The sequence below is a fragment of the Hibiscus syriacus genome, unplaced genomic scaffold (assembly GCF_006381635.1).
Source record: "Hibiscus syriacus cultivar Baekdansim isolate YM2019G1 unplaced genomic scaffold, ASM638163v2 tig00110599_pilon, whole genome shotgun sequence".
Taxonomy (NCBI): Eukaryota; Viridiplantae; Streptophyta; class Magnoliopsida; order Malvales; family Malvaceae; genus Hibiscus; species Hibiscus syriacus.
In genome coordinates, this window is record NW_024062796.1 from 300683 (window position 1) to 328419 (window position 27737).

The window sequence follows — 27737 nt, forward strand, 5'->3', positions numbered from 1 at the left end:
GTTAAAATCCTAAACCCTAAACACTAAACTATAAACCCTAAACTCTAAACATTAAACTCTAAACATTAAACCCTAACCATTCTCCCTCCAAACAATTTTTTTCTTACAAAAAACAAATCTGTAATCACCATCATGGTAGATACCACCATCCTCTACCCCTTTCATTGCCCTCAACATACCATGAATTTATAAAGGTTTTCAGTAATAACCAAAATATTTTAGGGTTTAGGGCTACTTATCTTGTATTAAGGGTTTAGGGTTTAGAGTTTAGAATTTTCAACAACAACCAAAATATTTTAGGGTTTAAGATTTAAGGTTCACAAAATCAATAGTTTTATGTTATTTATATTTAATCAATACAATTACCCAAGTGTCTATACAATTACCCAAAATTCGATTCGATATAATCGATTAACATATTAGATAACATGATTAAAAAATTACCTATAATTTCTCTAGTTAATCAAGTGGGCCATGCTCCTATTTGCATGTGGTTCACGCCTCTTTGAAATCAACTAGCAACAAACACAACATGTTATTATTAGTTAGAATACTTGAGTTTAATTTTTTTAATCCAATAAACACAACATGGGCTGCTGCAAATCACGTTAAATTATTACAACAATTATTGCTGCATGAATGAGGGGAGGGGCTGCTGCAAATCACATTAAATTATTGCAACATGCATGAGGGAGCGCATACTAGTTATAAATTCAACTATTTATAAATTTGATTTAAATTTAATAAATTCTATTTAAATATTTAATAATTATTAAATAACTTTTAGTAATCATTATTAAATCATTAATATCAAATCATTATTATACTTTCATTATTAACTGTCATGTCATCACTTCCATTAATTGTCGATCTGGATTAGTCGATCAATAGATCGGATACTAGTGATTAATTAAAAAAAAGTTAGGTGATATGATTGACAAGAATTCAAAAATAGTTGCTGAAATAGAAAAAGACTATAGTTGAGTGGTCTTTGTTATAGTTTAACCTAAAAAAACTAAAATATAGAACCCAGATTCATAGCTTTCATTTTTGCAAACCACGCATGAAAGCATGGATTGCTTGACGACCTTTCTTGGTCGCTTGGACAACCTGGCGACCTGCAGAGGTTGTTCGGACCACTTGGCGACCAAGGATATAGCTGTAGCAAACGCCCTATCTCAACAATTAATTTTTCAACAGCTTTATCTTAAGAAAAAAAAATTTCACATCATTATTTCAAAAAATTTGCCGTTTTTTATTTCATTCGATAAAATAATTTTATTTTATGATTTTTAATTATTATTTGATAGAATTTAATACATTTTATAAATATTTAAATAATAATTTTTTATTAATTAAAATAATTATAATATAATATGTGTTCACAATTTTCATGCTCTTAACATTTTCTTTTACTATTGAACTCATTTGATGGGTTCAAATAATAATAATTTTGGAAGTAAATAAAAAATAACTAATAAAATATAGTTATATTATTTAAGGGTTATGAAAGAATCTTTTCATATCGACGGTGATTTTCAATCTAAAAAAGAATTGGATTAATTGATGTTAATATCTACATGTGAATGTGGAGTATCAGGTAAATTTATGATATCAATCATTATATTAACGTTCAACTCAAAAAATCGATATTTTTTTAATAAAGAAAAACAAATTTAGAACATAACAAATAATCAAATGATTATTGTATAACTTTTAATAATCGAGAGACTCAATAAAACAACATTTTATAGATGTAAGACTATTTTTATAACTTCTAATAGTTAAGAAACTTAATAAAATAATACTCTATAGTCAAGGGACTATTTGTGTACTTTACCCTTAAATAAATTAGATTTTAATTTCAAGCTTATCTAAATGAAGTTTTAAATAATTAAAAATTAATTTTAATATTAAATAAAGTAAATTATCAATACAAAATAGCATGAAAATGAATGTCAAAACAGTATATTAATAATAATCAAACATAAACCTCCATTGAAAAAGATGATCCCCGGTTATTGCATTTCTTGCAGGTGATGATGAAACAAGATACAACAAGATCTTACATGACAAGCCCAGTACAACCCGACATAAATCTCCATTGTCTTAACATTTTATGTTTTTTAATTGTTCAGACTGGTTATTCCTACGACTGCAAGCCTCTTACTGCAAAAACTCTCTCGGATCGGTGACATAACCGGTCAAGGCCGATGCAGCAGCTGTGTACGGAGAAGCAAGATATATCTGGCCTTCCTTGTGCCCCATGCGACCAGGGAAGTTCCTGTTTGTTGTCGACACACAGACCTGCGATGGCGATCCCAATAAAATTCCCGTACGACATGTTCGAATATGGTTGAATATGTAGGAGTAGAAAAACTAATTACCTTAGGTTCGTTCATACGCGCGTATGTGTCTTTAGGGCCACCCAAACAAGCGCCGCAGCTAGGGCTTGCAGGTGTATCACAGCCAGCTTCTTCGAAAATCTGGGACATCGTCTTTCCACCGGATCCGGGTATGGGGAGAGTATACAAGTCCAACCAAACCTGCCAATTTCAACGAGTTAAAACGCACATTCGTTTATAACTTTTAACGATATCAAGGATTCGAGAAACACCTTTTGTGTAGCGGGGACAAGGAATGTGGGAACTCTGACCTTCTTTCCCTGCAGGTCAAGCAAATTAAAATTTTTCAGCCACAGCTTGATATTCGTTATCGTCCATAAATTACGCGATAATGTATGATCTCTCCGGACGAGGATCGGGAATGTATGACTCTTACCGAAGCTAGAAAGAGTTTGGCAGCAGCAAGAAAATCTTCGGTTTTCCCACCAGTACAAGATCCAATATATACTCTGTCGATTTTAACATCTTTGCATTCTCTTGCCAAAGCACGATTATCAGGAGAATGCGGCTGCAAAATATATTTAAGAAATCAGTCCATTGTACAGACAGACACAAACGACAGAAGAAAAAACGAAAAAAAGACAAAGATAAAAACAACTTTTGCGAGATGATCTATAGTAAAAATGGGGAGACGGGGGACAGGGCCGTAGATTAAAAAGGAGCTCATCACTTGACGTGATCGAGATAACCCACCTTAGCCACCAATGGCTCCAACTTTGAGATATCAAATCTGTACTCGGAAAGAAAACTGAAAGCCAGACCCAGTTGTAAATCGTATTAGGACTCATCTCGATACAGTTCCAGGCATGAAATGCTACAGTAAATATCAATCCTATTTCCATCTCGAATACCATTTAATAATTTAAGCACAAAAATATACCTTGCTTGTGCATCGCTGTAAACCGGTTCATATGGCAGAGATGTTTTATCCTGTGCAAAGCAAAAGATAATAACCCGTAATCAAGGCGTGAAAGCAGGCTGTAGACGTTAAATGAAATCTACATGGTTAAAAAAGATATCAATCCAGGCACTGAATTGGGACAAACATAATGACTTTTCCCTGACCTCAAGGTACTTGAATGTCGTACTATCAGCGGGAACGACTCCATTCTTTCCTCCGGCTTCAACAACCATATTGCATAACGTCATCCGTTCTTCCATCTACCCAATACAAGTAATCAGAAGATTAAATTCATGATCTCTTCCCACAAGAAATCAAACTAGCTCAAACGTTTTCTAAGGAACTAATGTTTGCAATTGGGTAAAATTTGAGGTACACTTACATTTAAGCTTTCAACAGTTGTTCCAACAAACTCCATGGATTTATATGTTGCACCGGCTACAGATATTTCACCAATGATCTGCAACGGGAACCATTTTTAGAAAAACGTATACGAAAGCAAATGAATAACTAAAGAATGCCCACAGGAACATAATTACGACTTCAAGCTTATCAAAGTGGAATAATTGCCCAAAAGTATACGATCTTACCTGCAAAATCAAATCCTTTGCAAGCAGATAAGGAGGCATTTCACCATCCATTACAAATCTCAAAGTTGGTGGAACCTACAATCGAATATGCAACAGAATATACCACCAAATTAATCGTAATTTTGTAAGTGCTAACCTTCAACTCATACAAGTCGTAATTTTGTAAGAAAATGCCATGATGGTCTATCAGATTAAACTACATGCCTAGAGCAACAGACATGAAGGAGAAAACTGCTCATCAAAATCAAATAGCTAAAACTTCGTCGAAAATCTTTCAATGAATTTGGATAACAGAGTTGGACCACCTCAAAACTCTCATTCAAAAATAATAATAAAAAAAACATCTATAACTCCATGGTACGCATAATGCTGCTAACCTAAAGTAGCCAAATACTAATAGGAAACCAAATGAAAAATCAAAATGCACCAAAAACACATACATTTTTTAATCAAGTAAAACATTAAAGAATAATTAATAAACCTTTAGCAGAAGCTTGCCGGTTCCTAATACAAAGCCAGCATCTGTATTTCCAATTCCAGTAGCAAATTGACCGAATGCTCCGGCAGTACAGGTGTGAGAATCTGTCCCTAACAAAACCTGAAGGCAAAGAAAAAAGATAATACCAGCTCGAGAGCCTGATGCAAGAATTACAGTTTTACAATTCAATAACTATGGTTGGGAATCAATACCTCTCCAGGCCTGCAGTGACCCTCTTGGGCAAGTGCAACATGGCATACTCCTTTATAATCAGGGTTCGCCTGCAATGTCGTGATTTAGGATTCAGTGCTATGTGGATGAACAGAGAATGTACCCCAAGTTCTTCAGATTATTGGATTAGAAATGAATGAAAAAATAACGAGTGCCATACCTTAAAATTACCAAGATCTTTTATATCATAAAAATACTTGATATTTTGCTCCGTGCAGAAATCCCTCAAAATATCAACGTTACGATTTGCACGTTCATCACTGGTGAATATGTAATGGTCAGGTATAATAACAACCTTTTCACGATCCCAAACCTTCAATACCGAAAGGATCGTACACGGTTAATGAATACAGCCACAGCAAAAGACACAAAGAACAAACAGCAGTGACATAGCTATTGTTACTTCATGAAATCAAAAATTCCAATTTCAAAATGCTAATTATATTCTAACAAGCATCAGCAAGAGCTCAATTATGCACAAAACTAACCTAAGAGAAAAGAAAAGAGCTAAAATCATCAAAAAAGAAAGAAAGAAAACAAGTAAGATAGAAGATGAACAGAATACCTTTGCATTTTCACCAAATTCTTTCTTGAAGATACCAATGGAACCAGGACCACAAACATCATGTGTCATCAAAATATCAACATTAACCCAAACATTATCACCTGGACTCAACTGTGGTTTCTCCGAGGCTCTTGCAAGAATCTTCTCTGTCATTGTCATTCTAGTCTTCACCTGAGAAAAAAAACCCAACTTTTCATAAATCAACACAAACCCATTAACCAATCAATGAAGATTAAAAAGTGGAAAAAATTAATAAAAAAAGGAACTAACAGAGCCAGTCGTAGCCGGTTTACGCTCAGATTGCTGGGGTGCCATGACCGAGACGATTTTCTTCGAAACTTGTTTCTTGCATTTCTGAATGGCAATTTGAAATGTTGAAGGAAAAGAAGAAAAGCCCGAACCCTCCTGGCCATAAAAAGGGTTTTTTTCCTTATTAGTCGAAATAACTACACCAATCAAAATCATAAAATGCGTAATTGAAAGCACTGACCTTGTTCCTGATGAATGAAGAAACTGGGGAAGGAGAAACCAACGAGGAAGCCATAAGATTCAGCTCTTAGTTACTTTACCAGGGAAACGGTAAAAAAGGGGGATTGTAGTTGATTTTCTGTTTGTTTCTCCAGTGAAAAAAAAGAAGGGAATGGAAACGGCGCGAGCAGAGAGAGAAATACACACGCAAAACTACACCAGCCCTTTCCAATATAATTCCCACTTAAGCCCTTTCCATGAATTTTCAAAAGATAAAGGGTAAACTACTCATTTAGACCTAAACTATCAGTCTTGATCCGATTTAGTACCTAAACTTCCAATTTTTTTAAAATCATACTTAAAGTTTACTTTTTGTTTCATTTTAGTACTCAATTTAAAAGTTAACGTTATGTTTTGAACAAAATTGAAAGTTTAGGTGCTAAAACGAACCAAAACTGATAGTTTAGGTAATAAAAAGATTAAGTTTTTAACGGTGAGGTACCAAAATGAAACAAAGCTAAAAATTAGGTATGATTTTGAAATAATTGAAATTTTAGGTATTAAAACTGATCAAAACTGGTAGTTCAGATACTAAAGGAGTAGTTTACCCAAGGATAAAGTGTAAACTACAATTTTTTGTCACTCAACTTTATCCAAATTTCTATTATTATCGCTCAACTTTAAAATAAACCAATTTCATTACAAATTTTTCGAATTATTTATGCTTTGATGACTCAACTGTCACTGTCTAATGGTAGCACCAAAACACTTTTTTCTGCAATTTCTTATGCTAAATTGTTCTTATAATTTTAACCTTTTTGGCTGAAATCTTTTCATCCTTTTTAGCCTCCTTGTAGTTCGAACTTGAAAAAAATATCTGATATTAGAAATCAAAACGAAAATTCGGATTACGACACAATAACACGGACAAAACTTTCCTCAAAGACATGGTCATATGAATGCTAATGTCGAAAACTCCCTATTGCTTCTCAAGGTAAGCCTTAGCGGTTCCGGTTCCATAACCCTTGCATTAACCGAAGAGATGCTCTCCCTCGATCGTCTTTAGAGCTACATCCTCGTCGTTTCCTTCTTCACAACTGGATTGCTCGTGTTGGCTCCGGTATACCAAAAGCTAACAAGGTCAATCAGCTCGGTTCCGGGTTCATAATCCTTTTGTTTTCTTTGGGGTTATAAGGATTAAAGAATACAAGTTTGAGATTAACGGCTTTCGGAAATGCAGGTCAATACGAGTTAACAAAAAACGAAATCACGAGGTACGGATCAAAACTCGATAATTATATCGAAAAGATTGAAAGCAATGAGTCTAATTATACAACAAAAACATTAGAACTTAATTTCTTGATCATAAGACACAAGTATGGAACACAGACCTCATTGTTCCATTCTCTCCATTGTGATTACTTGTAGCTTCGACTATTCTATTCTTGTTTCTTAACGGATTCAGAAGACGTTGAAGCTCCCCCCGTTGGCTGGCTTACGCTAGCTTTAGCATCAGCAAGAAACTTTGGATCCGGCTCATGCTTATCCGCAGGTTCCTTCATTGCCATATAGATATAGAATGAAATAACTATATTGACCGAAAGATTACAGCAACAAACCCGCTCACCAGTGTCATAGCATGGGGAGATAAATTTGATGAACCTATTATGGAAAAAAATTATGTTTCTCGTTCAATTAACATACGGATTTCACAGCTTCGTGCATCTAAATTATTCAACAGTAAAGAGCTCCAAGTTTCAACAGTGATAGTGTTAGTGTTTACTTTCTCGTAGACAGATTGCTAAATTATGTTCTTATTAAGGCACTCAACGGGAGCTTTACACTAACCAGTTCCGATACAATATAGCAGCATACAGATTTCAGACCTTTTCAGCATCTAAATTATTCAACTCAGCAAAGAGCTCCATGTTTCGAAAGAATTAATGGGTCTTACCAGGAAGTAAATTATGGTTAAAACCGTACAAGATTGCAAGAGGAGCTATCCACATGAACATTGATGCGATGAAGAATTTCTTAATTACTAAAGCAGACATTTTTGACCCTCTAGTTTTTTTAAATAAAATCATTTTAGTCTTTTTTTTTTTTAATTTTGGCATATTAGTATATGAATTGTGGTAGTAAACTTTAACCCAAATTCAAATTCTAATGTTTAGTTTAATTGGGAAACAAAAAACTATTTTTCTCGTTTCTTGTAACACAAGTTACTTTTCTTTTAAATTTTGTTCACATAAACTTTTTTCCCCAATACTTTTGTTTTCCTTTTCAATGACGGTGCAAGCTACCATGACAAAAAGAAGAAAGGAATCACCATCAACATCAAGGGTTGATGAACTTCCTGCACATATCTTGAGATCAATCTTCAACAGGTTAAGATTCAACGATCTTGTTCAAGCCAAATCCGTTTGTTGTTCATGGAACTTACTTGGAGACGAGCTGACTTCAAAGATGCCATGGCTCATGCTTCCGTCCAAGAAACAGGTTGAAGAAGACGATGGTATTAAAGTTAACAACAATGGCTACCATGGGTTTTTGAATCTCAAGGAAAATCGACTTTATAGCTTGAAGACGGCGCCGAAGGAGTTTAGTGAATGTTGCTGCATTGGTTCGTCACATGGATGGTTGGTTTTCTTGCAAGAGAAGGCAGTTCCGTTTCTGTTTAATCCTTTCAAGCAACTGAGGATCGAACTCCCTTCTGTTGATCGTCAGCTAGGATTGGAAAAGATGGTAAGAAAAGTTGATGGTAAATTCGAACTTAATTACTTCAATGTCTTTAAAGGATATCGTAGGATTTTGTTTAGATTTGTAGGAAACAAGTACGAGAATGTTTAATCCAGAAATCGATTCTAACCAGAAAACAACGACAATGGAAACTATGGTCTGGCTTTGCTTTGTAATAATGGTGAGGAGATTGCACATAATGCAATTGGAAGCGATTATGAACTGTTCTTGACGTTAGTCATCCACCCTATCAGGATATTATATGTCATCGAAACCATCTCTATGCTTTGAGCGACAAAAACAGTATCGAAGTCTGGGATTTACACATCGGAGGCAACCATGTCAAGAAAAAGTCCGACTTCGTTTTTGCTTTTCCCGACAAGTCACTTGCCAAAGAAAAATCTTTTAGAGATGTTTGCACCAGCGGGTTTTACTTGGTTGAATCGTGTGGGGATCTTTTGTTTGTGGTGAGGTTCATTGGGGATTATGTGGATTGGGATGGGACATTGCTTCATGAACAGGATCATTTGACACAAGACAGCAATCACCCCAAGGTTTGTCCTTACAGGACATTCTTGTTCCATGTTTACAAGATGGATTTCAAGGAGCTCAAGTGGGTGGAGATGGATACGTTAGGTGATCGCGCTCTATTCTTGGGCAGAAATCAGTTGGCTTCGGTGTCGACTCGGTGTTTTCTGAACTGCGAAAAGGATTGCATTTATTTCAGTGATGATTGTTGGGAGAGAATAGACGAAGATTACTTGTATGGAGGGCATGATATGGGGATATATAACTTGAAAGATGGAAGCTTGAAGCCAGTTTTTGAATTTTCTTCGGACAAGATTCAGCCGCAGCCTTGTTGGGTCATCCCAGACCCAGCCATGTTTGAATCCTAGAAGTCTGCAACTATTTTTTGGCGTGAAATATAGTTTGTTGTACTTGAAGCAACAGCTTATGATTACTGATTATTTTATTCTACTTTGTTCGTATATAAGTTTAATTTCCTCTGCATTTTCTTTATGTTTGATTCACATTTTCAATGAATACAATCTGCAAAGGAAGATATCTTCTTCTCTTAAATTGCAAACGATTTCATATAAACAACTTCAAGATAAAACAAAATAGAGATTCCGAAGACCGGAAGGCCCGTGCCGATAAACAACCGAAAGTGCGGGGGGAACCATTCCAGGGTCTTCAACTAAGAAAACATGGAATACTCAACGTATCTGCGGCAGCGCTTCCATCCCTCATCTATCGGACTTGTGATTACCAATCCATACCGGTTATGCAAAGTTCCAATGCTTGCTGTGGAAAAGATACACGCCATGGTGTGCCCCTAGTTCCGGATGCAATCTCAGCCTCAACATAGTTATGGTCACCAGTCAGCTGAGAATGTGGAGTACAAATGAAAGATGAGGGGGGAAGCATTTCTCGAACCAGGATTGCTGTCGTTGCACTTGCATCTTTCCTGGACAAACCAACAGCTCGGCGACTTAGTGCTGCTGGAGACTGGAGTTGTAGGGAAGAGATCAGCTGCTGGAGTTGGTGGCATAATCTGCGAAGCTCATCACCTTCCAAACCTGTTGTTTCGATCTTCTCTACAAGAGATGAATGTTTCCATGGATTTGTCTTGCTCTAAAGTCCATACCATGGACATGGAGCTACTTGGTGTAACTACTCCAGCAGGAACACGAAGCGAAGCAGGCACCCCTAGGTCAATGCAGACCTTATCAGAAACTGCCACCAAGGAAGCTAAGCAGCTGCAGGTGGCGGCTGCTTTTTCCCCTGGTGTTTGTGAATCTGCAAGCAGTATAAGCCCTGCAGAAGAAGTACCCTGACTAGAGTAAGGGGCTTTAAGGGCCAACGCCGGATGAACCTTCAAATTTTTTTAGCTTAATTCAAGTTATGAGTTAAGATCAACTTACACAACTTCAAATTTTTAAGTTTTCTTTGATCGAGTGCATGACTTGTGTAATAGTGTATCAAGTATGAACCACCATCTTCTGTCTCTTGTTTTCACTTGAAACTAAGTCGCCATCGCCCTTGTGTGCTTAGCTAATTCTTCAAAAAAAAAAAATTGAATTTTCTTCCGACAAAATTCGCTATGTTGAAGACAGTTGTTTAAAAGGAAGCGTGAGCGGCAGGATTCGAACCTGCGCGGGCAGAGCCCACATGATTTCTAGTCATGCCCGATAACCACTCCGGCACGCCCACCTTGATGGCATATGTTTCGTAAGATTTAATTTATCGATAATAAATTGGATTTATTGCGCTGATATTCGTGGATTCTTTAAGGTTTTGGATGACTGTTGGAAGTCCGATTTCAGTCTCTCTCTCTCTCTCTCTCAGTTCAGCCTCCTTCCACAAACAAATAAGCACGACACTATCCACAAATTTTCACTTCTAATAATCTCTTGAAACTGCAATTTTCTTCACTAATGTTTCAAAGTATTCTTCTTTTTAAATGTTTGTCTGGTTCAAGCACCCAATATGTTATTGCTTTAGACTTCCACTTGGAGTTCTTCTCTATCAATTACATCAAAAAGCCTTTCTTCTTCATGGGTTCCCTTTAAAATCGTTGCTTGTTGAGCTTTTTCCATTGAAAATCTTACTTGCCATTTGTTGTAATAAGCCAATGTACATTTGCACACAGTGAAAGGATAATGACGGTCATTGAGGAATTTCTACAAACGCCTTATTTACACTTTTTCTCGATCATTGTTCGCATTCCTTGTAATCCTGATTGTTCTTCTTCAACTTATATTTTAATTGAAGGTTTCCTTCATGAGATCTTTTAATTTCATTTGTAATATATTGCCAATTGTTACTTTTTCATTATGATTTATGAGGTTTTTTATATTGAAATTAAATATTAGAGGAACCCTTTTTGATATTTCTCAAATCAATCTGACAATTTGTGAAATGGAATTTCTTTTCAGTCAATGTAAATTGAGTTCTTAATCCTATTTCGGCTATTATTGTTTATATCAGCTTAGTTTGGCATTTGTAGTAGGGTTACAGAATTGGTTCTTAGGAAAATACGGTGGAAAGATCCATTTTTGGGTAACTTCAATTAGAAATTTGATATCTATTTGACTTTGTGGTTGTAGTCAGGTCGAACAAGAAACCGGAGTGTTTAACCATATCATAAAGCACTCAGGACTATTCACGGGTGCTTTTCATCTGATCATCAGTGTTCATCCCCAAAAGTTTTTCTATGGTTCTGCAAAATTCCTCATAAATATTCACCCTTTTTATGCTTTCACATGATCAACTTCTTAAGTTATCTTAGATAGATATGAACCATTTAACGAACCACTCTGTAGTTTGTTTTAAGGTGTAAGCGTAGTTTGCTTTTTTGTGCCTCCTCTTGTTCTACTCGGTGTATTGCAGCTTGCCGATGACCTGTTTGTTGTTTTGCAGACAGAGAGAATTCTTCATGTGTATGACTTCATATCTGAAGTGAATAATTTAATAACATGGCTTCCGCACTGTTTAGAACGATTCAAATCCACCCGTCTTTGCTCTACCCAACTGCGTTATTTAGCAGAAGGAATGGTGTTCTTTACTGCACGATGAAAAGTTCTCAATCTCAAACTGCTACAAAAGAAATGCAGCAGCCTCCCAAAGTCAAAGTTCCACAACATGCTCTGAAGAAAACAGTCGATAAGATCGCAAGAGACTACGAGGCAATCATCGGAATAGAGACACATGTCCAGCTTTCAACTCTCACCAAGGCGTTTTGTAGCTGTCCTTACAATTATGGATCCCAACCAAATACCAATATCTGCCCCATTTGCATGGGGTTGCCTGGTGCCTTGCCGATTTTAAACTCGAAAGTGATTGAATTCGCGGTGAAATTGAGACTTGCGCTTAATTGCAAGCTATCTCTAAACTCGAAGTTTGATAGAAAGCAGAACTATCAAGACCTTCCAAAGGGTTACCAAATATCTCAATTTGATATCCCCAATCGCAACCAGTGGTTACGTTGATTTGGATCTCCCTCTTGAGTTCGGTGGTGATCATAGGAAGTTTGGCATTACCCGGGTTCACATGGAGGAGGATGCAGGGAAGCTGCTTCATTCTGGAAATGGGGCAGGTAATTACTTCTCTAATATAGTATATTGTTTTTTTTTTCACTTCTGGAAATGCAATTCGATTCCTTTGCTGGTTACCTTTTGCAGGTTGATCTAAATAGAGCAGGGGTGCCTTTGCTTGAGATAGTTTCCGACCCAGATATGAGAACCGGCATTGAAGCTGCTGAATATGCGGCAGAATTGCAGAGGGTGGTTCGATACTTGGGAATTAGCAATGGAAATATGCAAAAAGGCTTACTTCGCTGTGACATAAATGTATCAATTCGGCCAATTGGACAATCAGAGTTTGAAACAAAAGTTGCTTAAACTACTGTGCTTGAATTAATGAGATTTATGGTTTTGTTAAGCCTGAATATTTGTTGTGGTTATGAATTAATACTTAGCTCTAAGACAGTTGCATCATTCTATCCCATTTATAGAGCAAAGAAACAGCATGGAGTTCGTAAAATTTTCGGTATCTGACACAGATAACCTTATATTTGCAATTGCAGGGTTGAAATGAAAATTTTGAACTCATTTTCATCGATGAATAGGGCAATTGATTTTTGAGATATCGAGGCAGGCGCTACTTCTTAGTCAAGGTCAAGGCGATCAAATTGTACAAGAAACTCGTCTATGGGAAGAAGGCGCTCAGGTTAGGCTGCATTTTAATATCAAGTTAGTGCTAGTCTAAGATATATGACTGACCCTTTACCTTGTTGTTACTTATGTACTCCACAAACCTCTATTCCCTTTTGTAGAAAACGGTTACGATGAGGAAAAAGGAAGGACTTTCTGATTATCGATACTTCCCTGAACCAGACCTCCCTGAAGTTATTCTCACTCAGGAATATGTCGATAGCATTCTCAACTCTTTGCCTGAACTTCCCGAAATGAAGCGTCGTAGGTATGAAAATATGGGGCTGAGCATGCAGGATGTTCTTTTCCTGGCAAATGACATGAATGTAAGTCCTTGAAGTACTATTCTATGTTCATTGTGGCTGGTAATTTATCCGAATGCGAAGATACGTCTAAGAAACAAAAAGGAGAGCTCCTATTGAAGTCCCCTTGTATTGTTGACATTAACGGAAGCATTAGAACTTTAATGTTTTAACATGTTGTAGCTTCCTGTTCTTAACGGAAACATTATTATCGTCGTAGGAAACCCTAATTGTGATTACTAACCATTATGTATGAACTTGAATCACAATATCTTTTATACTTTCAAGTAGGGGTGTAAATGAACCGGATTTGATTAAATAAGGTTATGTTAGTGTTCGTTTGTTTGTTTTTGAAGATGTTTATATTCGGTTTGTATTCGTTTAGATTTTTAATATCATGTTTGTTTGTTTATTTTTAAATATGTTTGTGTTCGCAAACATATTCATTTAGCATTCGCGAACTTTTTCGTTTATTTTCTTAGAAAGTAGTAAAAATAAAAATGGTAAAATTATGTCACTGGTCCTTGAGCTTCTTAGGCTTTACAATTTGAACTCCAAAGTTTATTATATGTTCAATTCAGTCTTTACCTTCATCAATATTTAAAATTTAAAAAAACAAAAGGAAAATGAGAACATGATAAATGAGTCGATAAGCGAGTTTGTTCATGAATATAAATGAAATGAACAATTAATCAAGTGGACTATTTTTATTCGACACCAAATTCGAGACTTCAATCTCGAATCTTGTTGGAATTGACGAGGTCTAGTGGATTCGCCAAAATTAGCAAAAACAAGCAGAAAGCAGTGATCAAAATCCCAGAAATAGCTCAAGGCCATCAATCACAAAATCAAAGCAAACCATTTGTTAAATTGGTAAACTTTCATGAAAAGCTCACCACCACCAAAATGACAGCCTCATATTACGTGCCATTGTTTCCACCTCAACCCCAGCCCTCTCTCTTTCTGGCGCATTTTTGCTGCTGGTTTTGAGGGCCATTAATGGTGAGTCCACCGGCTCGGAAAGTATTGGTGGTAGCTGACCCTACTCCCCATTCCGCGGCGGCCCTCCAATACGCACTTTCCCATGTATTGCTTGAACAAGACGAGCTCATCCTTTTCCATGTCGAGAACCAATGCACGTGGAAGAACACATTGTCTACTTTCCTGAGGCGGCCGAGCCTTGCTTCCAGTGCCGGTCCCAGTGCCATTGCCCCGGTGCAGATTTTCGGACTCGATACGGCTTCAACAGACGTGAATTTTCTTGACCAAATGAAATACGCATGCGAGATTGCTCAGCCTAATATACCTGTACGTATAGAGAAAACTGAGATGGATCATGGTAAAGATAAGGCTCATGTCATCCTTTCTAAATCCAAAGATCTTGGAATTGATCTTCTTATAATTGGCCAAAAACGAAGTCTCTCTTCCGCCATCCTTGGGTAAGTTCCATGTCCTTCTCTTCTATCTTCTTTCCTTTAAAATTCGTAGTAGACGATAGTAAGCTTCGGTAGTAATTCATCCTTTTTAATTTGAACGAGAAAACAATAGTTATAATGGCTTAAAATCCATGCATGATAGGCATTTTAAGTGCATGGATAATGACTCTTAAAATGCTCACCATGGTTTTATGCCACTATGATTAATGATTTTTTATCTAAATCGAAAGAGATAAATAGTGATTGACTAACTAATCTATCATCTTTTTCAACTTGTTCGACCGCTTTTAGTCATTATCACTTTCGTTATACATTAACAAGTATGGAAGCTGTGTGCGGTAGGCATTTTGAGAGCATAGACGACGACTCTCAAAATGCTCATCATGATTTTACGTTACTATGATTAATGATTTTCTCTCCAAATCAAAAGAGGTAAATGATGATCGACTTACTAATCTATCATCTTTTTCAAGCTATTCGACCACTTTTAATCACCGCCTCTCCCGTTATAACATCGGAGCAACATCCTTGAACACTTGTTGACGATGGTTTCTCCGTTTGCAGATACAAGCGGCCGACCGGGAATTCGAAGGCATCATCGAAACTGTTAGACACAGTAGAGTATTTGATCGAGAACAGCCCATGCACATGTGTTGCAGTGCAGAAGAAGGGACAAAATGGAGGCTATGTCCTCAACTCCAAGACCCAAAAAAACTTCTGGCTCTTGGCATGAACAAACTTTACAATTTGTATATGATACAAATTTCAACGCAAGTGAGCATGACAATATGATTAAAAAGCTTGTATATATAAAAGAGAGACTTATTTATATTAGTGAATTTTATATGCTTTAATCTGCTTTTTACGATTAATATTTTAACAATCTGATATCCATACGATTTTTGTTGACTTTATCAACCAGCATAGGAGCAAAGGCAAGGATGTTTACCTTGGTCTGTAATTCAGTAGAAAGTTACCTGAAACACAAATAAAGATATTCATGTGAATGCCTGAAGACTTAAAAAGTAAGTCAGAGCAAGGTATGAATAGGGGTATAATTGTTGGTGAGTCGTTCGTATAATGTTTGTTTATTGGGTTAAATAAACGAGTATGGTCAAAACTTTTATGTTCGTTTAATAAATAAACGAAGATGAATTGTTTATGTTTTGTTTATGTTCACAAACAAACTTTTTTTATCGGCTCGTTTATCCGGTTCTCATTTTTTCTTTTCTTTTTTTATATTTTAAATATTGGTGAAGGTGGATATTAAATTGAACATATGATGAACTTTGAAGTTCAAACTGTGAAGCTTAAGGGCTAGTGTCATAATTTCACCATTTTTCTTTGGCTTGTAAAAGTAAGATAAATACCTAATGATGTTAGCAGATAATGTTAAATAAACATATTCACGAACATTAACTGAATTGAACATAAATATTTTTTAAAAGTAAACAAACGAACATGAATAATGTGTAGACAAATATATTTTCTCATTGAAAACATTTTTTCGGTAAAGATATTTTGTATGATTAAATTATAACACATACAAAACAAAAAAATCGATATTATCTCGTTAAAAAACTTCCCTAAATTAAAATAGAGAAAAAGAGTGCGCCTACATGATGATTCTCATTGAAAACATATATTGAACAAATAGACAATTTTTGTAACATAAGTGTTCTTATCTCTCTAAAACACCCATAAATAAATTTTTTTAAAAGAAATCTTTAAATTTAAATTTATGCATACATGCAAGTAATGCTGAAGCCTGGATTTTGAGTCTTAAGTGTCACTCAATTCACACGTCTTTAACGGGAACCGTATATTATAATGTATGATCTTCCCATTAATCTCTGCAATAATTTCGGGTAAAAATCAGCGAGTCAAAACTCAGAACCATATGTCAGAATCAGACATGAACAGAAGTAAACTTTGCAGTCAAAGTTAAAACAGATGTTCGTGTTTACTGTCTTTCATGAGCCAATGAAATACTGTAGCACTCGACACATACCCATAGTTTCACCAATAAAGCTCGAAGTTTGATGATATATAATTAGGGACCAAACCACAAAAACTACACAGAGAGAAACAAAGAAAAATGGAGATACAGCAATCTTGGAGATTAAGATTATCTTTCAAGAATGCGACCATAGCTTTGAATATCTTCAATCTCTTTGTTGCTCTCTTCTTGCTTCAACGTTTTCTTTCTTCTTCTTCCTCTCGTGCCAGATCATCTTCTAATCAACCCAATTCAGGTTCTCTCTCTTTTTTATATTTCTTTTGTGTTTTGTGTTTTTAGTTGCATATGCTATGGTTTGAATCTGATATCTGTTGAATTTTGGTTATAGATATGATCGTATAGACTAACTAAGCTAAACCCAGTTTTTTCCTTTGATTTGAAACATTAGGTTTGATGATTTTGGCATTTTTTTAGGGGGAAAAACTTGGCTGGTTGTTGATTTTGCTTGTTCTGATGAAGCTGTTGCTTCTGCACGTAGTTCTTTGTGTTTTAAGTGGGGTTTGGGAAATTTGGATCATGGGTATTTGTTTGATTTTAGGGTTTTTGATATTGGAAGTTCAAATTTGGGTTTCGTTTGTGAAATGGGATTTCTTCAGGTTTTGGATACTGAATTTGTTGATGCTGGTTGATAGGATCTGGGAATTTTGTGGCTTTTGCATTCATCAGGAGTTGCAAATTTAGGGTTTTCATTTGGTTTTAAATCCGAATTCATCCTCGTTTATCTGGGTAGATTCTCTCTTGTTATTTAATCACCTACATGAAAATCCATCTCCTTCAAAGCATCAAGTGTATGTCAACTATATCCGACACAGTAATATACGAGAAAACTTAGAAAGAAATCAATATTTCGTATCATACATTCACCCTAATCCGGATAACATAGTAAGAAAAGGTAGATTTCTTGCATCTCTCCCTCTTGGATGAGGTTTGACTCTAATGAACAAACTGCTGAAGAATGATAGAAATTGGCCTTTTTGTTTTGGTTATTTCTCTTTTCATGATTGTTCATGTCTAAACAAAGGATGTTGATTAATGTTTTCGATGCAGTCAGCTTCGATTACGTTAAGGAAGCTGAAGATATGCGCATTGCCATGCAACCTTTCAAGCTGATAGAAAGAGTAAGAATACCATGAACCCTAAATCTCTGCTTCAACTCATCGTGTACATAAAGCAATGTCGTATATAAAGAGTCGCTCGTATTTAGGCTTGGCGTTCGTATTCTTCATTTTTTTCCCTTAAAGTATTTGCATCTGAAATTCAAGTCCGATACATATTTAGACGTGAGTACAAGGATAAAATCTTCCAAAGACTCTTAACTAGGTAAAAAATTTGATTAAACATGGGAGGCCTCACACACTTGCATTCGACACTTACACCCGAGTTCGAGTACATAAGTATTTACTTTACTATTCTCTCCTCTTGTTTATACTATGGTACTTGGATTCTATTGCGGTATCAGATACGGGGTATATCCGACATGCAATTCAATTTTTCGTACGTTTCATGTGTTAGTTGCAGAAAAAAAATGAACAGAATCAACATAGATGGCGATTATTAATTCCTTTAAAATGGGTATCTTGCATTGTGAGTGTAATTGAGATGAACTGCAAAAAGTTTTTCGAACAATTACATATAGTAGACGATGGTGTTCTTCATGGTTAAATTTTCGGGTTATTTTAGGTTAAGGAGATTCAGCAGAAAGTATACACTGATCCCGAAACAATCCAACCTAAAGATTCAAAGCAGACTGCCGCAGTCGATCTTTCCAAAAGATTGCAGGACTTCCGTTCCATAAATGATGCTTCCAGCTTGAAAGGTGATTGGCGTTTCTGGCTGTTTGAATCAATGTTTGATTCTGATATTTTATGAAAAATGAAAAACCCGATCTTGCCAAGGATCGTGGCAAAGCTTTTGCCTAAAGTATGATAGTTTATTGCAAATTTGTAATCAATCTAACGACGTTTGCAGCTTTAGAAGAGTGGCGGAAAAGGAAGATGGAGCGAGCTCGACAAAGGGAGCTGGAGAAAAATGGAACCCAAGTCACCAAAGAATAAAGACCGGAACCAGAGGTGAAACCGATTGATCTTTGGATCTTCGGTTTTCTAAAGTTGATGGTCATCTCTCGAGCTTAGGCAGCCCCCTTAATATCGGGGGACAGAGACATGAATATAAGTAGGCGATGTAAGGATATGAAATAAATAACTCCATATCAGTGGATATATACCACTGATATACTGTAACACCGTTGAACTTTGCCGTCAGTTGTACCCGGATACGAATATAAAGGTTAGAAATCGTATACAACTGTGTCAAACATAATACTCGTATCTCAATAGTAACAGATAAATGATCACGTTAGAACAGACAATTCGATTACACCCTAATGTAAAGTAGAAAACAGAAGTAGTTCTCTTTGAATTCATCCATATTGAGAAGATTCAAACGAACGAAACACTGGAGATTTCAACTTCAAATACATTACTGTACAAACACGTCCTTTCTCAACCTTCACTTGTATACACATAAGTAAAAGAGGAAGATTTAAGTTTAGGGTTCATAGTACATTCTTACAAAAGCATACGGTGACTTTTGTCGAAAAAGATCATAGAGTGATGTCAGCGGCATATTGCAGTAGAAACCAGAGGTTTCCCTACGTTATAACGATAGACAGGGATGGACCTAACGCAAAGAAAATAGGTAAAACCATGATTCCAGGGAGGCATAAAACAACGTTCAGAGAAAGTGGTGAGGTACAAAATGTTCAAAGAAAGCTGTTTTGGATGCATTGTTCGATCTGATTGGCACCTGCAAAAATTCACTTGAGTTAACTGCTAATAGACATAATGAACTTACTATAATGATAACACGGCTACAACAAAAAGTTTTAGATGCATAGTATGATCCCCACCTGCAGAAATTCAGTGAAGTGAGCAACATATGGCATTATCAAGAAACACATTAAAAGTTGATTTTACATTCTAAAAAAAACTTAGCTTTCCTATATAGGTCTTTTGATGTTAATGTTTCACATAACAGATGATCTGACAATCCACTGTCATACTAAATGGTAGGAACTACATCATTTTTAAACTAGAAAAGGGAAACAAAACAAAATGCGCTTAGGAGATAAGCAACAACATTCATTTAGCAGTATTACGTGTCAAATGTTCCATCCTCCTGCATATGGACTACTACTTGATGTATACACCATGAAGTTGCACAAAGGAATAAATTCCTAAGCCTAGCTCCTACAAACAAGCATGGCAAGCAACTAGACTATAAGAGAGCATGAGAAATAAAAAATCAACAGCAACATCTAAAGATAAGATGGGTATGCCACAAATTATTATAATTTTAAATGAATATACACAACTGGAAATGCTTGCAGCAATTGGAGTGGAGCTCACCTCAGCATATCATGTCTCACTGCCCCGCTACACCACATCAAAATCCAGAAATCCTCTTAGATATTTAGTTACAGATAGAAAGCTTCCCAGTCCATTCATCAGCTACACCATAGTCTATGCTAAGCTCTCTCAAAGGAGGGATATTCTCCATTGCAAAAAGCATAAGGTGAGGGAACATCAAGTTGTTGTGATCGTACAACACACACTGCACCAGCACGTTTGGACTGGAACTATGGCTAATATAACAAGCAACATTCCTCATCCTTGAGACATCCATTGCAAAATCCAAAGGCGGAACTGAGGGATAAGATGCACACACATATTCTGGAAATATCCTGGACAAGTCCCCCCATTCTGCCCATCGTTCAGAAAAGCGATTGGGGTAAATCAAAGTATCACCATTCATCTTGAAAACTTCAGCTTGGTCCCTTGTTAGAACAACCCCTGTGTATTCACATATAAAAGCACCTGCCTCTATCAAGTCTAAGGACCTCACTCCCCAGCCCGTTTCCCTTGACCTAAATATTTCCAACCTATTTCTCAACCCATGCTGTGCAACACGGTTCTGACAAGTTGGTGGGCACCGACAGAAATTCCCACATTCAAATATCACCGGTTTGCCTCTCAAGAGAATCCCACTGTGATCATAGGCAAAATCACCTCCATTCTTCATAGCACAGAAACACCCTTCCGTGCACCCCGAAACACACTCACATCCAGTACCATTACTCCCTTGACCAAATGTATTGAGAGGAAACACAGTGTTCACAAGATAATCGTAATACATAGGATCATGATCTCTATCGATATCGTTATAAAGGAAAACCGGAACTCGCTCTTTTTTCATGGAAATGTCAAGAGTCAAATACCCCGTTGGCCTAGCAGACAAAGGCCTAGTCCTAAGATTCTCGGCAAACCTCATTATCGAGCTACCCATCTCAGGTTGTCCCTCAATTCTCGACAGCCTAAATTTATAAACCCCAAAACCCGACTTCCCCACATCAAACCAGCAATCAAGAATCTTATATAAACCATCATAAACATAGACTTTAGCTGAAACTTTATTCTCATATTTGAGCCCTCTAATCACTCTTACCTCAATCCCATAATGCATACTCCTTTCTAGTGCCAAATTCCCTGCTTCAAGCTTCTGATGCATACATTGCCTCCCCAACTTATCTTGTCCACCTTGACCGGTATAGATTATTGAGTCGCCGGAATCTTCATCATCCTCGTACCCGCCGGAAATAATAATGCTGGTGGCGATTGGCTCTCCACTCGTGCTTTGGCTCGCAGGCAAGGTATCAATCCCAGCTTGAACTTGTCCATGTAAACCCACCACACAAAGCTCCATTCTGAAGAAGAATACGTCACCAATTTCAATACCCGGGAGTGCACCCACTATTCTTTTATCTCGATTTAACCACAGTTCCCGATCCCTCATGACCGCAGCCGCCCTCAAATCGCCGCGAGCCCGTCGACCGTGTCCCCGTCCTGTTCTCTTCTCTTCCTCCGAAAAGACTAAGATGCGGAGGGCATCGTATATCATTCGGGTTCTTCGGAAGAGTTCCCGGAAATGCCTCTGATCTTCAAATCCTAAATTTGTAACCCGAACCAGCTCATTGGATCTCCAGGCCTTCTTACGTGAAACGACGACGGATAAAGCTCGTTCGGGGTCGGAGCTGTCGGTTGGGCTGGTTTCGGGGGTTAGTTGAGATTGTTCGGGTACGCATACGATGGCCCGAGAATCCGGGTCAAGCACCTCAACGTCGCCGTATTTTTGCAACCTTTCGGCGAAAGCAGAGCGGAAGAGCTCGGAGATACGGAAGTATTCGGAGTAAAGGGCGTTTTGGTCATCGGAAGAGAAGGAGACGTTGGACGGAGGGGTAGTTTCGGGATCAGGAATGAAATCAGGGGTAGAATTGGAAACGGGAAAGAGGAAGTTTTCTTGTTGGTGAATAATCTGGGTTGGTGTTGGTTCGTCGAAAGGTTCTTGTTTAGGCTCAATCTTAGGAGTTAAGAAATTGAAGGTGGTTGTGGTGGTGGTGGTGGAGGAGCTCACGGCGGAGGGGGTTGGGATGGTGGCGGTTTGCGGTGGTTCTAGGCAGAGATTGAGGTCTTGGAAAGGCAGAAGAGAACCCATTTGGTAGTTAGTTGAGCTTATAAAAGGGTCGTTAAAGTCTGAATGGATTTAGTTGGTGGTTCTCAGGTGCTCCCATGGCGGAATATGGGAGGCCGGGTGAGCCAATCAAGACATTTTCTTTTCGTTTGCAAAGAAAAAAAAAGTATTTCAAGCTTATAACGATTGGATTGATAATGAAACTAAATTGTTACTAAATTATGATAAAGTAGATAAATGATAATTCAATTATAGAATGTTATTTTTTATATCTCATAATTATTAAAAATTATCACTTAATTATTATTATTTATTATGTTTTAAATTCATCTTTTTTTTTTGTTAAAAAAATTGTTTATCTGAGATAGACGTATAATATTTGAGATTTTAGGATTAGATTTTATTATATCACAGTCAACAGATTAAAATTCGGTTCAAAATACTATCAAATTTTTTAACGGAAAAGAACGACTTTGCAACATAATGAATATAAATTATTTTTTAATAATCCGAGTAAGTGCAAGACAACATATGTTTGAAGATAATTCTAAACCTTTCAACATTGAATGCTCACACACCTTACATCTATGGTACTCGAACTCGAGTCATCAGAAATAACAACAATTCATTTACTATCGAGGCCACTTAATTTGTGCAATAATGATTAAATATATCAAATTATTATGAAATAATTATAAACATATTAGACATTATATTCGAGCTAATATTTAATGTTCAAGCGAGTTTCTAGACTAATATATGGTCTTGATTGAAAATTGAAATAATGCTAATAGTTTCGATGATTCAATCATAACATTTTAGAATTTTAAAACCAGTTTAAACTTAAAACCATAATTTGAAATGTTTGATGCAATTAATATTAAATTTAGGGTAAATTATACAATTGATCACTAACATTTGAGTAGATTTTTGTTTTTTTCCTCTGAAGTTCACTCATTAACGTTACCAATTTATAAGAAATTTATCACTAAAATTATTAATTTATAATAAATCAGTTATTTATCGTTAACTATCGTTATTGAAGATAATAGAATGTTGATGTGACACTTTACAATCACATAGACCACATTTTTACTGTAAAAAAATACTTTATTAAATTCAGAAACGTAGTTAACGTGACTGTAAAGTGTCGTATCAACATTATGTTATCTTCAGTAACGACAATTAATTAATTTATTATAAATTGATAACGTCAAATAATTAATTCATTAATCTTAAAATTTTAATAAAAAAATAAAAACTTATTTAAACATTAGATACCAATTATGTTTGTTTGAGATAAGTAAAAGTAAAGGGAAAAATATTTTCTCCATCGTTTTCCACTAACATCAACAATTGAAATGTTAAACATGCAAAAAGTATCGATTTTACATTCCTTTCAATTTAATCTTTTTACTTTTAATTATCATTTTTTTAATATTTAAATTTCTCATTTGTACATTTCTTTTTATTTATACCTTATACTTTTAGTTACTATTTTTCAATTTTCAAAATTAATTTCGGATAGAGACATGAAATGATAAAGGATTTATATATAATTATAGTATTTTTGTGTTGTATAATTAAACAGTAAAATATTTATCACTGAATACAAATTTAATCTGTGAGGTATTTTTATATTAAAGTGCTATTAATTTGTTAGGACTAATATAATCAATTAATAGTTTTTTTATTAAATCAAATGATTATAAAGAATTATTTATTTTAAAATTTTTGAAATGAATATCCAACTCAGTTGGTAGAGCACAAGGTTCTTAACTTTGAGGTCGTGGGATCGAGTCCCACGGAGGGCATTTCATAATTCGGAGGTCTTCTACGAAAGTTGCTCTCAATATGGTATTGGGGGCAGTCTACTATCTTATCTCCCCTTATCCCATACATATGAGAAAAAAAGGACAGCCATTTATTTTAAAATTTTAAAATTATTTTGTAATGAACACTCAAATGTATTTATTTAGTTTCGGTGGGAATTTCTTAATGAAAATTTTCTACATACACCCTCAAACTACGAACCGTGTGACGTCAGTAGTAACGAATTATTATTTCTTGAGGTTTCGAGTTCGAGCACCAGAAATGTCAATATTGTAAGCGTTCAATGTTAAATGGTTGATAGATATCTTTGAATAAATATTATCTTGTACTTATCTCAAATTAATAAAAAAAAATAAAACAAACCGGATAGTTAGGGGATAATAATAATATTACCTTGTATTTATCTCATAAATGTGAGGGTACAATATTAAATGGATTGAGTTATTAAATTAATATAGTTATTGGGATAATAATAATAAATATTATTCTCTGCAACAACCGGATATATATTGCACCACCCACCGTCTTCCAAATTCCTAAAGCTTCCGGATTCAGAACCCCCATCCCTTGGAAATCGTAAAAAACACCATTTTCGACAAGTGTCCTTCCACCTGTTTCTTGTTCCTCTCCATGCATTGCCTCTTTGATTTACACGTGTGCATTCCACCATTCTCTTTTACACCATCTTCGTCTATATTAGACTCCCACTTGACAAGCCCAACACATCCACTTGCTCTTACAACAACAATATAAGCTTTGTCCGAGACAAGGATCATCATCGTCATCTGTATTCTTTTTGGGTTTTGTTCTGAAATGGCTACTGTGGGGAGAAATGTAGCAGCTCCTTTGTTGTTCCTCAACTTGGTTATGTATTTCATCGTGTTGGGGTTTGCTAGTTGGTGTGTTAATAGGGTTATCGATGGCCAGACTCATCATCCAAGTGATTTTACTCGAATACTTTTTTCGTCTTCGATGGTGTTTAAGAAATTGAATTCGTGAAATAACTATTGTAATATGTATTCGTGTTCGTTTTTCAGGTATGGGTGGAAATGGAGCGACGGGTTTCTTCTTGACGTTTTCGATATTGGCTGCCGTTGTAGGCATAGTATCGAAGTTTGCAGGAGGACATCATATTAGGTCATGGAGAAGTGATAGTTTGGCTGCAGCTGGATCATCTGCACTCATTGCTTGGGCCTTGACCGCACTTGCATTTGGGTGAACTTTCGATTCCCCATTTTCGTTTTGATTCATTTTTTATACCATTTTCGTTTTGATTGTTTTAATGCATCGGATACGAGTATAAGAAGATACGGTTACTCGATTTGCAGGTTTGCTTGCAAGCATATAAACATAGGAGGGTGGAGAGGATGGAGGCTCAGAATACTGGAAGCATTCATAATAATCCTCGCATTCACTCAGCTTTTGTATGTGTTACTGATCCATGCCGGTGTATACAGCAGCAGGTATGGACCAGGTTATCGAGATACCGACTACGGCATGCGAGGACAGGCGGACGAACCAGGGCCAAAGGCAGGCACCGGTGTGATGGGGTCCAGGGTTTGATAAGGACTACAGTGTAACCCAGTTAAATATGTAATTTCGTTTGCAGTTGAATCAGTTTCATGTTCCTATGATTGGACATGGATTTGCAGCATATCTGGTTTGTAACAAGGATTCTGGTCTTTTCTAATGGTAACATTGTGTGTTCTGTTCTAAACCAGACATTATTTCCCTGCAAACTTGGTGTTCCATAGATGAAAACATAAGTTCAAGAACATAATTATGTTTCAAAAGAATCAAGCAGGAGTTTAAAATCAATTAAAACATGTAATAACTATTGTTTTCTGGATCATCTGTCGGCCCTGTTTTAGTTTCTCAAAACCACATGAGGGCTAACAGATGAATGAACATAAGCTCTTAAAGATGGCTACATGAATGGACATCTTAAAGGTGAATACATGCATGAATCAATTGGACCCTTTCTGGGATGATGAATCATCTGCACCAAGCTCGGAAGAGAAACTTCATGAACTAATTGGACCAAATCCTTGAAAGGGTACTTCATGAACAAGAAGGATTAAATGAGTTTAAAGATGATGGCACTTGGATATTTGATTCAGTTAACAATTAAATGCCTCAAACGACCAAGGGAATAAAAGCCAAAAGCAGCCAACAAAATATGCACAAGTCACTTCTCTTTTCTTAGTTTTTCCAAGATTCAAGGCCATAAACAATCAGAATCCAATACTTCTCAGTATATTAATCCGGACTTGGTTCTTAAGCAACATTCATCTTCTCTAGGTGGAATAAAAAACAAAGGAAAAGCAATTGTAAGAACGGCCTTCCTAACATGTAACCTTACATGAACCATGACATGATGTAAATGGAAACCTCTAGGGCTATGCGGAAATTTGAAAGAAAAGAACCTTAGGCTGACTCCCCATTGATGAAACCCTCCTTGCGACCTTCGAAACCTGGTCGCAACAGCTTCTTCTCCCTCTTTGCGATTCGCCGCATCTTCTTCTGGTGAATCTTGTCGGCTATATTCTCCGATCTCTTTTGCTGTTTCTCCGCTTTCAACTTCTCGGTCGTTTCGACCCTCTCATTCCACTTCTCGGCATTCTTCTGGTGCCTCTTCTTCTCCTTCTGAATACTCTGTCTCAACAACTTCGGATCATCGTGGACCTTAATCCCAGCGGCTCTGTCCATTGCTGCCTTCCACGAATGCTTCTTCGCGACAACCTCTCCTTTCTCGGGATCATTTTTAGCTTCTTCTAATCTCCTCGCATTTTCAAGCTCCTTGAACTTTGAAAGTTTTCTCTTCTTCCTCTTCCCATGGTTATCGTCATCCCCGAGTTTAACACGACTAAAAGTAAGTTCCTTTGCAGCCTCTTCAACGTCCTTCCCTACTTTTTCCTCATCATTACTTGCATCCACCTTCTTCTCTTCAGCACCGCCATCATACCTCTTTTGCTTCTTTTGAACATTACCCTTCTTATCATTCCTCTCATTCTTCCTCTTCTTCCCTTTATCTGAACCAGCAGTATTCCTACCACCCCGAAGCTCTTCGATTTTCCTACGGAGCCTTTCCCTAAGTTCTTCGTAAGTCACCGACCGTTCCTCGCCACCGTCTAAATCAGACATTATAGGCCTGACCTCGATTTCTTCCTCCTCACCATCACTATCCTTATTCTTATCCTTCTCCAAATTCTCCTTCAACAAACGGAGAGTCGATTTCGTCGACTTCTCGGGATCTAACCTATCTCTGCGAGCTTTCTTAACGTTCTCCCTAGATTGTTTCTTGGCAGAAGCCTTTTCAGCCTTGCTAAGACCCTGAAACCAAGGCTTATCCTTTTCATCAGGAAGATAAAACCTTGCAGGGATTAAATCCACCAACTTGTCAAAGAACAAAGCATTTTCATGATACATTGACTTTATATCAATTGTCAATTCGGGTTCATCCAAAGTTTTATTCTTTTTCTTCCCCATCTGCATACATAAAAGGAAAACAAGAATTAGTTTTAAATC

At 36.5% G+C, this 27737-nt stretch overlaps 7 protein-coding genes, 1 non-coding gene and 2 pseudogenes across 11 annotated transcripts; 5 read left to right on the forward strand and 5 right to left on the reverse strand.

The window, feature by feature from the left end:
* Positions 1-1971: 1971 nt before the first annotated feature.
* Positions 1972-8954, reverse strand: LOC120134844 (3-isopropylmalate dehydratase large subunit, chloroplastic). Of its 2 annotated transcripts, none has more exons than XM_039151229.1 (15): positions 8949-8954; positions 5441-5572; positions 5171-5341; positions 4766-4918; positions 4587-4655; positions 4378-4494; positions 3897-3971; positions 3689-3766; positions 3471-3566; positions 3286-3335; positions 3099-3153; positions 2782-2913; positions 2618-2665; positions 2388-2546; positions 1972-2307 (listed from the first exon to the last, which is right to left on the reverse strand). In XM_039151229.1, exons 2-15 carry the CDS (start codon positions 5483-5485, stop codon positions 2167-2169), a joined length of 1389 nt encoding a protein of 462 aa, XP_039007160.1. In that variant the 5' UTR covers positions 5486-5572; positions 8949-8954; the 3' UTR covers positions 1972-2166. The 2 variants fall into 2 exon arrangements, with proteins under 2 accessions (XP_039007160.1, XP_039007159.1); XM_039151228.1 differs by lacking the exon at positions 8949-8954 and adding an exon at positions 5661-5859 and having other exon boundaries at positions 5441-5575.
* On the reverse strand, positions 6871-22685 carry LOC120134850 (annotated as a pseudogene).
* LOC120134829 (F-box protein At2g05970-like) lies at positions 7925-9273 on the forward strand. The gene is made up of 3 exons (XM_039151217.1): positions 7925-8383; positions 8466-8534; positions 8632-9273. Exons 1-3 carry the CDS (start codon positions 7925-7927, stop codon positions 9271-9273), a joined length of 1170 nt encoding a protein of 389 aa, XP_039007148.1.
* TRNAS-AGA lies at positions 10510-10591 on the reverse strand. The gene has a single exon. It is a non-coding gene; the product is annotated as a tRNA-Ser (tRNA).
* LOC120134851 lies at positions 10699-13619 on the forward strand (annotated as a pseudogene).
* LOC120134830 lies at positions 14394-15563 on the forward strand. Its single transcript, XM_039151218.1, has 2 exons — positions 14394-14833; positions 15395-15563. Exons 1-2 carry the CDS (start codon positions 14394-14396, stop codon positions 15561-15563), a joined length of 609 nt encoding a protein of 202 aa, XP_039007149.1.
* Positions 16810-18921, forward strand: LOC120134848. The gene is made up of 4 exons (XM_039151233.1): positions 16810-17085; positions 17898-17968; positions 18531-18666; positions 18819-18921. Exons 1-4 carry the CDS (start codon positions 16929-16931, stop codon positions 18902-18904), a joined length of 450 nt encoding a protein of 149 aa, XP_039007164.1. The 5' UTR covers positions 16810-16928; the 3' UTR covers positions 18905-18921.
* Positions 19182-22528, reverse strand: LOC120134843 (histone-lysine N-methyltransferase family member SUVH9-like). Of its 3 annotated transcripts, none has more exons than XM_039151226.1 (2): positions 20258-22528; positions 19182-19655 (listed from the first exon to the last, which is right to left on the reverse strand). In XM_039151226.1, the coding sequence occupies exon 1, from the start codon at positions 22398-22400 to the stop codon at positions 20322-20324; it is 2079 nt and encodes a 692-aa protein (XP_039007157.1). In that variant the 5' UTR covers positions 22401-22528; the 3' UTR covers positions 19182-19655; positions 20258-20321. The 3 variants fall into 3 exon arrangements, with proteins under 3 accessions (XP_039007157.1, XP_039007156.1, XP_039007158.1); XM_039151225.1 differs by having other exon boundaries at positions 19182-19758; XM_039151227.1 differs by lacking the exon at positions 19182-19655 and adding an exon at positions 19946-20126.
* Positions 20503-27698, reverse strand: LOC120134845 (ribosomal RNA-processing protein 14-like). The gene is made up of 2 exons (XM_039151230.1): positions 26496-27698; positions 20503-20514 (listed from the first exon to the last, which is right to left on the reverse strand). Exon 1 carries the CDS (start codon positions 27696-27698, stop codon positions 26637-26639), a length of 1062 nt encoding a protein of 353 aa, XP_039007161.1. The 3' UTR covers positions 20503-20514; positions 26496-26636.
* On the forward strand, positions 24969-25788 carry LOC120134846 (membrane protein PM19L-like). The gene is made up of 3 exons (XM_039151231.1): positions 24969-25149; positions 25247-25424; positions 25538-25788. The coding sequence occupies exons 1-3, from the start codon at positions 25023-25025 to the stop codon at positions 25770-25772; spliced, it is 540 nt and encodes a 179-aa protein (XP_039007162.1). The 5' UTR covers positions 24969-25022; the 3' UTR covers positions 25773-25788.
* Positions 27699-27737: the final 39 nt, after the last annotated feature.